At 39.0% G+C, this 16,046-nt stretch overlaps 1 protein-coding gene across 1 annotated transcript; it reads right to left on the reverse strand.

Moving 5' to 3' along the window:
* Positions 1-13,856: 13,856 nt before the first annotated feature.
* Positions 13,857-14,891, reverse strand: LOC128869855 (uncharacterized). The gene has a single exon (XM_054112458.1). It carries the CDS (start codon positions 14,889-14,891, stop codon positions 13,857-13,859), a length of 1,035 nt encoding a protein of 344 aa, XP_053968433.1.
* Between the last annotated feature and the right edge of the window lie 1,155 nt (positions 14,892-16,046).

Raw genomic sequence — 16,046 nt, forward strand, 5'->3', positions numbered from 1 at the left:
ATCTGGGTTCCCTGGGCAAATACATAAACGTGTAAAGTCGCGGAATCCTCCTGGCCACGTGTGGACCGAAGGCGCTCGGGCGAGCTTCTGAGGCTGACAAAATATCAGCTCTCCAATCTAGTGGGTTCTCTCACAGGACACAATGCGCGAGGAATGCATGTTGTGAGACTTGGAATCACCTCGAGTCCTTTTTGTGCTGGATGTATGGAGGATGAGGTGGAATCATCTCAGCACCTTCTCCTTAGCTGCCCTGCTCTAGCGGAGCTAAGATTCAGGCATCTTGGCTCTTACTTCTTTGCCACGGCTGCTGATATAGCTGGCGCTGATATTAAAAATCTGATGAGTTTCATCAGCAGCACAAAGCGGTTGACGCAAACGTAGTCATCGTTCATAATCCGCACGCTCCTAACCACTCCATCACCACCTCTCCCCTCCCTCTCCCTGCACCTCATCGGTCCTTCCCTTCACCTCACTTCCTTGACAATGGTATCACAAAGGACGAATCCTTCTTCGTCCAAGTGTGCTCTCTCCCTGGGCAACCATACCAACCTAACCTAACCTAACCTAAACCTTCGGATCAATACCCCTTATAACACCAAAATCAATCAGCTCAGCCATCTTCTGGCGGTGAGATGGCCAATATGTTGGCTGCCCACTAGATTCAACATGAAGTTTTGAACTTATTATGCAACTAAAAAGTTCTCTTTCTCTAGGTGTGACTAGTCGACAACCCCAGTAGTGGTGTTTGGTCCAAGTTTGGCAAAAAATCTTTGAACTGTTGCTTGGTTATAATTTGAGAAGGTAGCAGTACATAGCTGCGATAGTTATCGTACCAGATTAAGATTGCAGTACCACCACGAGCCATACTTCGAGGATGTTTGGTATCATAGAAAAGATATTGCGGAATTCTAAAATAATTGTTATCTGTAAAATGAGTTTCGGATATAAGCATAATATCAATGTTATTTGATAATAGAAAATTATAGACTTCGAGCTGGTGCTTGGTGAGACTGTTAGCGTTCCAATGTCAAATTTTGATTTTGTACAATATGGTTTATTAAAAAGGGTATGCATTAAAATGGTTTGATTTGTAGCAGATCCTGTATCATGCTTTGTATTCCAACCATAAGTTGATTAAGAGTTTGCACGAGTGTTTGCAGCATACATTCTAAAACGACTGAAGTTATTAGAGATTCGAAAGCAGGTGCTGGTCTATCCGCAAGGCAGATCAAACGAAGAAAACTGAGAACGAAGAAAGCCGAAGCATTACTGACACCTGTAATGGAAACGGAAAAAGGTGGCAGAATAGGGGGTCTATGCCAACGACCGGGAAGAGGAGAGAAGCAAGAAGAAAGTCGAGAGACGGAAGTCGGAAATGCTTGCATCCTCGACCCAATGCAAGGCAGACAAACCTTTACCTGACAAGGCAAAGGCTAAGGGACCTCAAATGTCGAATGACACTCTTCCATCCACGTCTGGCGAATCATTCGCGAGAGTGGCAGCAAAGGCAATGACGGTAGAGATACATACCGACAAAGGGCAACAATACTGTCCAAAGGGCAACAATACTATCTTGACACCTATCTTTGGAAAGTTATCGGTGAGGGGAAAGAAGCGTCGACTTTCAAGGGTAAAAGCGTGACGGACGGCTTAGTAAAGGTGCACTATTCCAATGATTTTCCCCGAGAATGGCTGGAAAAAGAGATAGCAAAAATTGAAGCCTGAGAAAACAGCAATTTAATTCTTGTTGAGCGTAGCAAAGAAACGCTAGTACGAGCGAGTGTTTGGATTCCGGGATCTTCCTCTAGTTCAGCAGAAGGCATCCGTGCTCAAAAGAAAGATCTTGATACGACTCTCTGGAGAGTATACGCGTGCACTAGGCAGAAATCCGCTGCCAATTCGGATGCGTGGGTCAGTGACATTTCCATGTGTGCTATTTTTCTCATTTTACTTCGCATAAGTAAGTTACTCTATTTTTTTATTGCTTTAAATTTGAAGTTTACAAAAACAAACGTATTTCAAATGGGGAAATCTTATCCGATCCCCTCGAGGAATCGGTATACTATACTATCTGACAGTATGCCTAAACCCTCTCAAAGCTAAGCGCAAAAAACCTATCATCACTGAAGACTCTCTCCCGGTATTACCGAAACCAGTGAAGACAATCAACGCAAATGATCCGAAATTTATTTTAATTAAATAGATTGATACCTCCAACCCTGTTGCTAAATACAGCGTGTTTGCTATAAAGAGGGCAATGGATAGTATTAGTTCAGAATATTGCTCATTGAGCACATTTCGCGATGGGAGCCTACTCGTACTAACTTGCTGCATATAAATTTACAAAACCATGTATTCAAGAAGTTTTCGCGTCTTTGACGAATCCTAATGACATCTTTGAAGAAGCAAAAATTGATACAGTTCAAGAGTTTACGTGCCTTATGTATGGACTTCCAAAGTGCCAAAGTGTGAATGCCGCAAGATTTTAATTATTTAACAAAATGTACGCTTCAAAACAAAATAATGAAAAATTTATGAAAAGAATTAAAGGTTTCGACTCAACTCATATTCCACCATGCTCGAAATCCTTGAAACAAAAATTATTGCGGACGATCTTTGTTAATTTGATGTGGCTAAATGCTACTGAGCCAAATTGTATCAAGTTCAGTGCGGAAAATAATGGTTGGCTGGTATCAAATGGTTTCTTAAAACCTACATGGTTCTTGGGAGACTCAACTCCAACGCAAGTGGAGAGTGTGCTGTGTGATTCTGCAAACAAATCCTCCAATAATGACGGCAATTCTGATATTTGCAGCGATGAAAGTGATAGCAGCGATGATAGTATAAATGAAAGCTCCGATGATTCAGATTTTTAAAAATAAGTCACGGAATTACAAGATATATTTTTTTAATTTTCCATATACTAGAATGTTTAATCTATATGTACCAAATAATTGATTTCTTGAATAAAATCAAAAATTATTTCATACAGTACTTGCACAATAGAATTTTTAACTTCCCGTTAAAAAAATTAAAAATGTGGATGTGTGGATGTGTGTGTGGGTCAACCTCTTTTCTAATTTTTTTTTTACATAGTAACCTTGGCTTTACTTTTGATCAATATTAATTTTTTGTTGTATTTATAAAATTTGTAGTTTTGAAAGAATGATTATTCTTTTGGAGTATTTATTTCTTTGGTCGATCTTGCTATTGTTTGAACTGGTGATTGAGAACACCAGCATCTGACGCATGCGCAATAGCCTTAAAATGTCGTACAGCTGGCAATCGCTATCCTTGTTAGACTAGTGATGTTACGCGCTAGCTTCCTCTCACTCAACCTTCAATTTTTCCCATCTTTAACTGCTAGCAACCCTAACTTGCGGCCAGATTTAATTAGGTTACCGTATATCATAATAATGAGAAAAAAATTAGCTATATTTTGATCTATAACAGATCAATATACGTTATGGATGTATAAATATATCAAAATCATACCTGTTTATACCTGGCTGCGGAGAGGTGCGGCCAAGCGCGCAACGGCAACTACGGTTTTTTTAAGTCTTTACACCTATTGCAGTAAACCGAACGATATTTTATCTCAAAACTTGGTTAATTAAATTTTTCCCGCAAAATCAATTAACAATAATTTAATTAAAAATACTTTCGGCCACATTTCTACTGGCACCGTGGTGAATTTTTATTCTCCTAATCATAAATGTGGGTAAAAATGTGGATTTCAGCATGTACTCGATGACTACACCAAATCTGCAGCCGGATCCCGTACTATAAATACAGCGTGTTTGCTATAAAGAGGGCAATGGATAGTATTAGTTCAGAATATTGCTCATTGAGCACATTTCGCGATGGGAGCCTACTCGTACTAACTTGCTGCATATAAATTTACAAAAATTTGTAATGGAGAAAAATTCCTAACAGGCCGAGTCGTTTTAAAATTCAACCTTTGCAAAGCCCCACTTGACATTGATATCGCTTGGCCCTAGTAAGAGTGGAAGAATATTTGCCAACACTAATGCGATGCAGAAATTACCAACTGCTCGGACACACTATCAAAAGATGCAACATCAACCCCACTTGCGCTAATTGCAATATGCCCCCACGCAACCCCGAATTATGTCAACGTACCATGTGTGCAAATTGTCTCGGCTCTCATTCAGCTTCTGACAAAGACTGCCCTTTATATTTGCAACAAAAGGAAATACTAAAAATAAAATCCAGAACAAATGAAATTATAAAAAAGCTGTATAAAATCCATAATCCCAGACAAGTTTACTTAAAGCAATCTTATGCATCGGTTGCGAACTCCTTACAACCGCAAACAAGTATACTCAACTCAAACTCCATTTCTCTTTCTAACTGTTCAAACAGCTCTGACGGCCCATCGATCCCATTACAAACCAATCATAACTCTTACTCTCACGGTCCCAATAAATCATTCGATTGAATAAAAAATATCAATAACAACTACAACCCAACAGATCCGCAAGCTCTTTTCTCTTCCTTCTTAAATGCACACAACTCTTTTCCTCTCACTACTCCCGACTGTAATTCAAATTCAAATCTCTCATCTCGTTCCACTCAACAAAATATGTCTACTACACACACGCAAGAATGATAGAAACAAGATTGCGCCCATCAGAGCGTACGTGTCGTCACGTTTGCTGAGTTGTGCAGTATTGCCAACCATTTGCTCTTCGCAATAAATTTAGTGCTTTTTTATACCGAAAATGCGAAAATTTTGAAGTTTCGTGTTTGTTTCTTTTTGCGTTTAATTTAAAGCTACCGAATGCTTCAATGCTATCACTAGTAAAATGCTTCATACATATAAAGCTCGTTTTTCGATTGAAGGCATTTCCTCGCCGGCAGAAATGCATCCACTGTTTGCAGAGCGCCTCATCCTTTGGAAATATAATATAAAAAAGCTTATATCACACGCTTTATTGAGGTTCTTACTAGCACACTTTTTCACTGCACATTTCATGTTTTCTTATTTTTCACTTATACGAGTACACTTTCACGAATTATCTTATTTTTGCGTAAATATTCACTAAAACGTTTGTTACCGTTTGTTCTTATTAACGCACATTTCAAAGAAGAAACGAATATTCATAAACATCAACAATAACCGCAATCATGGGCAATGTGACCAGATCTCTGAGAAGATTTTAGTGCTAATGAAAATTTTTTTACTCTTATAAAATTTGATAATTTGAAAGTGCAAATTTAATTTTTGGCTCCATTTAAGGTTATGCAAAAATATTATTTGCCCCGCTCCCAACTCTTCTTAAGATTGAAAACCTTTTTACACATTTTAAAAAGCCTTTGAATTTATTGAATGCGAATTAAAACCATAGAGGTGTAATTGTTTCTTCCGGTCATAAATCTTTAGTGAGACATAGGACATTAAGAGTTGTATTCATTCTAAAAATAAGCCACAAAATACAAGAAAATACTAAAGAAACCATACTGACATTTTTACAAAAAGAGTACCTTATCTAGTTACATAACTTCAAATATAGCAAAAAAGCCGTTCCCTTAACAAAAGAGTCTCGTTTATGAAAAACCTCATAAATTAAATTGTACATAAGCATGACATATTTATTTAAAAAAACGCACATTTTAAAGACAATTTGTCACGTATACAAAGTTCTTTAAGTGATTCAATAAAAATTTGTTGGGTTATTTTCTTTGAATGGGCATTTTAGTGCGTTTTTATATCCAAAGCTAGGCAACACTGCAGTAGCGAGAGAGAGATTTGACTGCCGAAAGCAGAAGAACACCAACAACACCTGCACTCGCGGGCAATGACACCAGATGTTAAAAAAAAGTAAAGCTAAATAAAACTGAGTGAATTATTTAAATAATTATTAAAAAATGTATATATTACAAAATTATAAACATGACATTTTAATTAGAACAACTAGAAAAATGTCACGAAGAAAGAACTAAAACTCCGAGACTCAAAATAATAAAAATAACAAAAAAAAATGATAAATCAAGTTACGAAAATGGTAATCTGGCCATACTGGAGCTAAAATCACGTAACTAGTTGTCAAATTCGCTGAGCGCAAAGTAACGGGACCACGATGGGCGCCATCTCATTATTCTTTGCATCATGACACACACGGTAGCTCCCCAATCTCTTTCGATACGTAACTTTATCAATTCAACATCCAACTTCTCTTTACTCAATAACGGACCCAACATTGACACTACATGCTCTTCAAAAAACGCCACATCTCTTTCATCCAACCTAAATCCAACAGAAAAACAATCTCTTATGAGCTCTTTTAATGTAAGGATGATTCTTGTAATGATGGTTCTTAATATTCTTCAATGGAATATGAAGGGATATTTTAACAACTACATAGAATTGGAAACTGTGATTAAAGACCGTAGCCCCCACTTAATTTGCATTCTCCCAAACAATACTCAATTTATTTTCACAACTTCTTCCACTTCAGTCATGCTAAGCAAAGTTGTGGACTACTAGTCACAATAACATCCCACATGAATTCTAATCCATTAGCTCTAAGCTGTCAGTAGTGGCAGTTGAAATTAATCCAAAAACTCCAATGACTGTTCTCTATATACGTATCACTCCAGCCCAAGCTGTTTCACTTTCAGGCTTAATTAGTTATTTTCTAACATTAACACCCCTTCTATTTTCTGTGGAGATTTAAATAGCTGGAGTCCACTATGGGGCCAATGGCCAATCGCAAAGGCACTATAGTCGAAGACTTCGTACTTCATTCCAATTAAACAATTCTAAACAACAATAGCCCAACTCACTTTTCTACACACAAAACCGTTAGGCACATAGACCAAACAATTTGTTCTCTGCAACTACTTCCGCTCGCCTAATGGTTCACCTTAGATGATCTGCAAAACAGCGAACATTTCCTCATAATATGCTCCATCACGCTATCCTCCACAAACTCTTTGCTGTAACAAAACAAAAAAATATAACACATCAAAGGCTAACTGGAATAAGTATCAAGAAATGTTACTTACAAAGCGGTTTCCAGCATTTGACATCCAAAATATTAACAAAGAAGCAGCTACGATTCAAAAATCCTTACGCGAAGCAACAAACTCTTCTATTCCATTAGCTCACTCCCGCAGAGCTTCAAGGAAAGCCCCTTGGTGGACACCCGAGCTTAACGCTCCAAATGTCACCCTGTACTTTCACACTTATAACATACAGCTTTAAACCGCGGCCCCGCTCGCGTAGAAGTAGTTTTGAGGGATTTAGGATATGTATATACAAATTACAAACAATAATATCATAGAAAATACTTTTTTATTAATAACCATAATATTACAATACCCGGCATCCGTTGCTATGCCTCGTTGATTAAAATCAAAACAACCAATCAGAAAAATATCAAGCAAAATTATTTTTATTAATTTTCTATCTCAAACAGTTTTTGAACTTTGCATTTGGGTCATAGTTGAACAGCTTATGCGGATTATGAAGTCTAGAGTGTGCTATAAATAGTGGGAAATAGGAAAAACTAAGATTTTTTAGATTAAATTTAAGCAAATATTCGATTATAAGTGACGAATGAGAGTGGTGGCGCGGCCTGGGGGCTGTGCGAAGGGAGTTCCATCATAAAAACATGCCTATAACCTTCATTGGGTGAAAATATGAATGTACACAAATTTTTACGTCATTTGGTGTTGTCGTTTCGTAGTGATGCGCGGACAACGTACAGACATTCACCTTTATAGTATAGATAAAAAAATTTAATGCCAGATTCAACAAAGAAAAACGACTTGCTAAGAGTTTTGAAGAATACACCAAAAACTTAAACGCAAATTCTTAAACCGTAAGCATTTGGAAAAGAATAAAGACGCTTACAGGTACATATTCACCGAAAATCGCTAAGTCAATAACTTTCAATAGCCAGGTTTTTTTCGACCCTTCGGACATCTCCATAGAATTCGCTAGGTACGTTTCCGAGGCATCGCTTTCATCGAACTTTCCTTCACAATTCATTGACCAATCTAAAAATACTTCGCACGCGCGCCCTGCCGACTGCATAGACAGTTTGGCCATCCACTTTGAGCATGATATTACCTTCAATGAATTAGAATCACTTCTTAAAATAGTGAAAGGAACTACACCAGGACTTTGATGATATATTGAGTTCTGGCATTATTCCCCAAAGCTTTAAAACAGCTCTCGTTGTTCCAATAGAAAAACCTAATAAAGATCCTGGCTCAATTGCTAACTACAGGCCGATTTCCCTAATTTCGTGTGTAAGTAAAAATATGGAAAAGATAATATCGACAAGGCTAATGTGGTTTCTGAAGGAAAAACATAAAATATCTCCATTTCAAACTGGACTTAAGCCTGTTATAACTACTCTAAAAGCCCTACACTTCCACGACCACCACATCTCGAAAAATATCTCCTCGAGAAACCACACTTATATTCTTTCCATTGATTTCACTAAAGCTTTCGACAAAATTGGTTGTCATGTTGTATTAAAAAAGTTACAAGAATGGGAGCTTGGTCCGAAGGTATTTAACTTTATTAAGTCCATCCTCAACAACAGAAAATTCCGGTGTAAAATTAACAATGCTTTACCATCAACATTTCCGTTAGAGAATGGCATCCCCCAGGGTCCACCTCTCTCAGTTACACTATTTCTGATAGCATTCGATGATGTAAGTGGATTGCTTAGCCAACAACATAACGTAAAGCATTGCCTATATTTGCCTATATGCCGATGACTTATACATATTTTGCAGACACAAAAACATAACAAAAATCCAAGAAGCTTTCAATAGCGCTCTATACATATTTTGCAGTCACAAAAACACAATAAAAATCCAAGATACTTTCAATAGCGCTCTAATGCCATCGAAAATTGGACAGAATACTCCGGTGCTGGTATTTCTCTAATGAAATTCCAAATGTAACTACTCTAACCATACTCGGTGTTATATTTGAGAACAAACATAGTTTTAAGGCCCACTGTACCATTTTAAGAAATATTCTAACTACCAGGCCTAATATCATTAACTACCTAAGCACAAGCAAAAGCTTTGCACACACAATTACTCTTCTTAGATTAAGACGCCTTTAACATGGCAGTAAGGCAAAGCCTTAGAGCGTTTAGTTCAACACCAAAAAAAATCTTTTAGCTGAAGGTGGCTTTCTATCAATTGAAGACCGCATACAATATCTACGATGTCGCATTCTTTACAAACTATCATATTTTGCACCAGTGAACATATTCTACATCAAGAATCCAACAAGGAAAACTTGCATGTCACTTAAGTCAGCACTATGCGAATTAATTAAGAATTACCGGCTGATTTAAATATGGATGCACACCCAATGAAGATCGCTCCCACAAAATTTCCACCATGGGCACTTAAAAGAACCGTGTTTGTGAATGAGTTAGATTGAATACCTTTTGAAGAGCAGAATGAATACCTTTTGAAGAATACTCAACCACCATCATTCACTTTCTGCAACACATCTGATCTAAGTGTACGCCATATTTTGCTAAGTTGTATCGCTATCTCCCATCTACGCACGAAATATTTTGCAAATAAAAACCCAATTGAAATTCTTTCCAATACAACAGAAACCAATGTAAAAGTCATTTTCTACTTTCTAAAACATGTGAACATGGCGCATCTAATTTAGGAGATTATAATATATAGGCATATGTAGTATGTAAATAAGTATACCTGTAAGTATATAACATATGAAAATTCTTCACTGTTTTGTGAAGATATTGTAGGTGTATTAAATTATAAAAAACACTTTACTTAGGGAAGCGCGAAATAAAACGAATATTGCCTGTGATGCGTAATTAAAAAATTAAACCGCACTCGTCCGATTACAATTCAAAAAATGACTTTATTTTCCATGTACTGTCCTTATATTAGGCCTAAAACTAAGATTCAAGAAATAGCGGAAATGGAAGAACAGTATGTGGAGAGTTAGAGAGAGTATGCAGTTAAGTAAATAGAAATAGGAAGAACGGAAAGTAGGTATAGCTGTAGAAATAGAGTCAATGCTCGGAAGTAAATAGAAACAGGTAAAGAAATAGCGACAGCGAGAAACAGTAAAGTATACTATATACTTATAAATAAAAATATAAAGTAACTTAATATTAAGCTTGAATACATTTTCGTTATTTAAATTCAATATTATATTAATTTATTCTATTCTATTATTATTACAAATTATTCTATTAGAATAGTTTGCTAGAATCTGGCTTAACACCGGCCACCTTGAAGGAATCCGACAGCCTTCAATTCTTGTTTTCCACCGGCAGCACGGCGAGTTTGTGGATAGGGCGTCGTACTTCACCCGACCTAGTGGTGATGTCTGCGACTCGAATTTTGCCGTCCGCTCCGGGAATGGTTGCGGTTACTCGACCGAGCACCCAATGTGTCTTCGTGGACGACGACGAGTTGGCCTGGTTGGACGTTGGGCTGCGGGTGCACCCATTTGTTGCGCTGCTGAAGCTCCAGAAGGTAGCTCTTCGACCATGCGCGCCAAAATTGTTGCTTGAGAGAGCAAAGAAGCTGCCATCTCTCTAAGCAGCGGCTGAGGTTGACGGGTACCTTCTCCGGTGGCAAAGCTCGCAAAGGGCAACCGATTAGTAGATGCGCCGGTGTTAGCGTCTCGCCGTCGTTGGGGTCGTTGCTGAGTGGTGCGAGCGGTCGGGAGTTCAGTACCCTCGGAGGTATGAAGGCGAAGATGAATCCTTCGTCGGCGGCGTATTGGAGAATCTCCTCTTTCTGTGCCAGAAAGACTTCCCGGAGCTCCCTCAGCTTCCTCTCTGCTCCCACAAAGTTCGTCGCGTTGTCGCAGTATATTTTGGCTGGCATCCCTCGGCGCCCAATGAACCTTTTGAGACCGAAAATAAATTTATCAGCAGTTAAATCAGTAACAAGTTCTAGATGAACTGCCTTTGAAGCGAAACACACGAAAATGGCAATATAAATTTTCACGGGAGGGCGACCGCGAATTTTTAAGGTTATGTGAATGGGTCCGCAGTAATCTACCCCACATATTGTGAAGGGCCGTTGGGCGCGTAATCGATCGGCGGGTAGATTGCCCATGATCTGACCTGGTAATTTTGGCTTATAACGAAAACAGTGAATGCATTCTCTTACAGTTCGACTACAGGCTTCTCGAGCATTTATCAGCCATATTTTTTCTCGCAGAAGCGCTACCAATGCCTTTGGACCGGCATGGTGACTACGAAAATGTAGGAACCGGATGTACGCTTTCACAAAGTGCGAGTCTTTGCGTAATAGCAAAGGGAATCAATTTAAACGATAATGATGATTCCGAGTGTTTATGCAGAAATGGAGTTAATTTCTGCAAACTTGAGGGAAGTACGTTATTTTTCGATAATTTATTTATTTCATCGCTAAATTCAAAATGTTGAATTATTTCGACAATTTTAAGGAAACTCAATTGTAATTCCTTTGCCGTGGGTATTGTTTCAGATTCTGCTTTTCGCTCTCGTATTTTTCGAAGCCATCTGAGTATATAAGCGAAAATCCGAAGCACTTTTCTGTGAGATGAGAACCTGTGAATTATTTCGAGAAGTGGATTTGTTGTGGCATTGATTGCGGTTAACGTAATTGCGTTCTTCTTCTTCTCGAGTGCTTCTTGTTCTGGAGAGAGACTGATGTTGACATTTTTTGGCCATGTAGCAGGGTCTTCTAGGAGGAACTGTGGACCACTAAACCATATTGAATTACCCAATTCGTCCACGTTACAACCCCGAGACACTTGATCCGCTGGATTTTGTTTTGTGGGCACATGACGCCACGACATATTCTGGGTCCACTCTTGGATCTCGGACACTCTATTTGCGACGAAAGTTTGCAACGATGATGGATGTGTTTTAATCCAGTGCAGAACTATTTCGGAGTCTGTCCAGAAAATTGTTTGTTCTATTGGTCGACTCAACATTGGTGAAATTCTTGACCATAATTTGGCAAGAAGTTGGGCTGCCGAGAGCTCTAAACGCGGAAGAGATTTAGTCTTCAGCGGAGCTACTCTAGACTTTGAAGTAAGCAGCGTGCATTTCGTACCACTAGCGGATTGGCTACGTATATATACGCAGCAGCCATACGCTCTTATTGAGGCGTCGGAAAAGCCATGAATTTGTCAGCTGGCACTCGACTCTGTATTTACATACCGGGGAATGCTAATTGATGGAAGCTGCAACAAATTGGCTTTAAAGTTTTGCCAGCTAGTGTCAAGCCGCAATGGAATCGACTCATCACAGTCTAGCTTTTGAATGCAAAACTCTTGTAATAAGATTTTAGCTTTGGTAACTAGCGGGGCTAATAAACAAAGAGGGTCAAAGAGGCGAGCGGAAACTGATAAAATATTACGTTTAGTTGCTCGCAGCTCGCTAAAATTATCTTTCAGAATGAAGCGAAAAATGTCGTCTTTCGGCTGCCAGTGGATTCCCAGCGTTTTGGTGGAGTCGGTATCGCTGAGCTGCAATAATTTTTGGAGACTCTCACTATCCGATGAGCTTGTATGATTGGAAAACCACTTTGCTAATTTCAGGCCTGCCGATTCTAAAATTGTATTTACTTCCTGTTGTATCTGGGTGAGGCTTTCTATACTGTCGGATCCTGTTAATAGGTCGTCGACGTAAAAGTCATTCCGAATGACTTTGGAACCGAGTGGATATTTGGCTTTATTTTTGTCGCTTAGCATTTGCAGACACCGTGTGGTGAGAAATGGTGCAGGCGCTGTGCCGTATGTTACAGTGTTTAATCGAAAAATTTGCAAATGCTCCGATGGATCCTGTCTCCACACTATGAGCTGGAAGTTCCTGTCGTCTTCGTGCACCAAGATGTATCTTCGTGATGTCGGCAGTCATGGCATATTTGTGCAATCGGAAGCGAAGGAGGGTCGAAAAAAGCTCCTCTTGAACGATCGGTCCGACCATCAAGGTTTCATTCAACGCAACTTGTGTTGATGTGCGACTCGAAGCATCAAAAACTACGCGCAACTTGGTAGTTGTGCTCTGCGGTCTTAACACACACTGATGCGGAATGAAATAGTGCGGCTTACTCGAGGGTCGATTATTTGGTGGACTCATATGCCCCAATTCGAGATACTCTTGCATGAAGTCCAGGTACATTTTACGAAGTACTGGATCTTTCAGCGTCCTTCTCTCCAGCGCCTGAAACCGCCGAGCTGCGGTTTCATACGAATGACCGAGTAATTTACGGTCGGTTTTGAAAGGCAGTCTGACTTGAAGCCTTCCACATGGTAAAACCTGTGTGGTTTTCGAAAAAAATGCCTCACATTTTGCCTGCTCTGGAGTCAGTCGTGTGGAATTTACTTGTGCAGGTATTTCTTCCAATTCCCAGAATTTTCGGATTGTAGTATCAATGCTAGCAACGCTTTCTTCAAATTGACATAATGTGCTACTTACTTGGGCACTGGAGCTATTATTTGTGGCATACTTGCCTGAAATTATCCAGCCTAACACAGTTTTTTGCAGAGTTGGCTGCCTTGGGCTGGTTCTGATCTGACCCACCGATAACAGATCAAAGAATATTTCAGCTCCTAAAAGTATGTCTATTTTCTGACACTTGTAGAAACTTGGGTCAGCTAGTTCAATATTTTGTGGGATTTTCCAGCCATTTGTGTTTACAGTCCGATCTGGATGATTGACTGATATCGAACGCATTACCCAAAAGTCCGCCGTAAACTCAAAATTGTTGATCCTCGATTTTATATAAGTTTTTAGCTTGCCTTGGACCCTTTTATTTGAATTGCCAATTCCAACTATATTTAGAGCGAATTTTTCTTTTCGGATTCACAATTTCTGCATAAGCTCTTCGGTCATAAAGTGGACTTGAGAACCGGAGTCAAGTAGAGCTCGCGCTTGCACGTAAACACCGGAGCTGGCCTTTACATTAACTACGGCTGTAGCTAACATGACTCGGTCAGGCAGGCTGCTAATATGCATGGCCTGTGACGTCGAAGGTTGCGGCGCGGTCTCAAAGGAGATCGGATATTGATGCAACATGGTGTGATGCGAACGGTTGCATACACCACAGCGATTTGCTTTGCACTTTGAGACCGTATGTCCCTTGCGCAAGCAATTTATGCACAGGGAAATAGATTTTGCAAATTCAAATCTTTTAAGTGCAGTAAGCGCTCGGAATTTTGGACAAGCTGTCAAATAATGATCATTAGAACCACAGTGAAGGCAAGTCGGCAGTTTGGAATTCGTCGCGATAAATGTTGTCTTTGAGTTTCGCAGTTGTTGATTTTTTGTTTTCTGCCGCGCATCTTCATTGTTTGGCCTTTGTTGAGATGAAGAAGCTTCTTCAGCTGATAAATGCTGGTATCTCTTGTTTAGCATAGCTTCACACTCAGCCCAAAGCGGCAGCTTATCATAGTCAAGTTGCTCCTCCCACTTTGACCGAGTAGTGGGATCAACCTTCGACATGACTATGTGAATCAACATCGCATTTGAAATAAGCTTATCGTCACCCAGCGATAAAAGGGAGTCATATACTGCAGACACTGTATCAGTCATTGATCGCAAAGACGACGCAGAAGGCCTTTGGATTTTTGACAATTCAAAAAGCTTAGACATTGTATTAAAGAATATCAGGCATTTATTGTCATACACCTTTGTCAAACTTGCCAACGCCTTTGGATAATTTTCTTCCGACATTTGGAAGGACTTCACTGTGCCTAAGGCTTCACCGGATAGACATGATACTAAATGATTAAATTTTTCAATATCCGGGATTGTGGGATCATTGTGCACGAAACTCTCAAACAGACTCATAAAGTTTTTAAACTCGGAATATTCTCCTTTGAACGTAGGTAACGACATTTTTGGTAGTCGCGAGCTGTGAGGTGCAGGAAAAGATGTTTCGGCAATTGACGATTTATTTCTCGCTAGAATGGACTTTGTTTCTACAATTTAGTCCTCTAACTCTCCACAGGCAATGTCTTCTTCGTCGATTTCCTCAATTTTCGACAGACATTTCATGAGTTTTTCGCTGTGGGAGTTCAATATGTCGAGTCGGCACTCCAATTCGATTGGATCTAGCGACATGGTATTTTCAAGGAGACCCGTTTTTATGCGCACTATGCTGGTTTTTGCAACAGTTCTCTGGCGCTTTTAAGACTTTAAGTCCATAATCTCCTTACTTGGAGAGAGACTTGAAATAGCCGACTTTGGTTTACTCATGTTTTGAGATTAAAGTTCGCTGCTTTAGCCTGTGGCTTTTGTAAAATGAAAACGGTTCTGGAAGTTTTTCAGCACGAAAACGAAAACGAAAGCGATAAATACTGAAATATATAATAGCTGAAACTTGACCAGAACCAACGAAAACGAGACGAAAATAGCAGCGAACAATTGAGTCTTTGCTCAAACAAAATTTGTATTGTCGAAAAAAATTTTGTTTTTTTTTGAAAATATTGCGGCTGATTAAGAAACCGCAATTTCATTTGGTTTTTTGAAAAAAATCCCGAAAATAAACCGAAAAATAGTACTCGCAAATTATTTCGCGACAAACAAGTTCCTCTACCTCGGGTCCCACTGTATCCTTCACTTCATAGGCAGTATATGTACACTGAAGAGCAAAACTGTAACAAAATGTAATACTTTCTATTTCAACACTTTTTTTTTAGACATTTTTTAACAAATCAAATATTTTTTTTGCATAACTTTATTGGCATGTATGTACTCTCTCTCTCAAACCGGTTTGGTGTCAATGCAACAACAACACTAGTAGCAAGCAATAATGCAAATAAAGACAAATGTTACAGTTTTGCTCTTCAGTGTATATGTATATAGATATGTATATATATATAAGTATATAAGTTTATTTGCATATAAGAAGTGGATACACGAGATGCCAATTGAAGCCCTTGTACTGTGAGACGATTATTAGCAACTGTAATAATCTCGGTCAATCACAAAGCCAATTTCTAGCTTCAATTTTTCGCACTCAATACCTGTTTATCGTGGACTGGTTTATTT

This window comes from Anastrepha ludens, chromosome X, assembly GCF_028408465.1.
Source record: "Anastrepha ludens isolate Willacy chromosome X, idAnaLude1.1, whole genome shotgun sequence".
NCBI lineage: Eukaryota > Metazoa > Arthropoda > Insecta > Diptera > Tephritidae > Anastrepha > Anastrepha ludens.

Excerpts from the sequence above, each read along its gene's own strand:
- LOC128869855 (XM_054112458.1), bottom strand. The coding sequence starts at position 14,891 with ATGTCGTTACCTACGTTCAAAGGAGAATATTCCGAGTTTAAAAACTTT.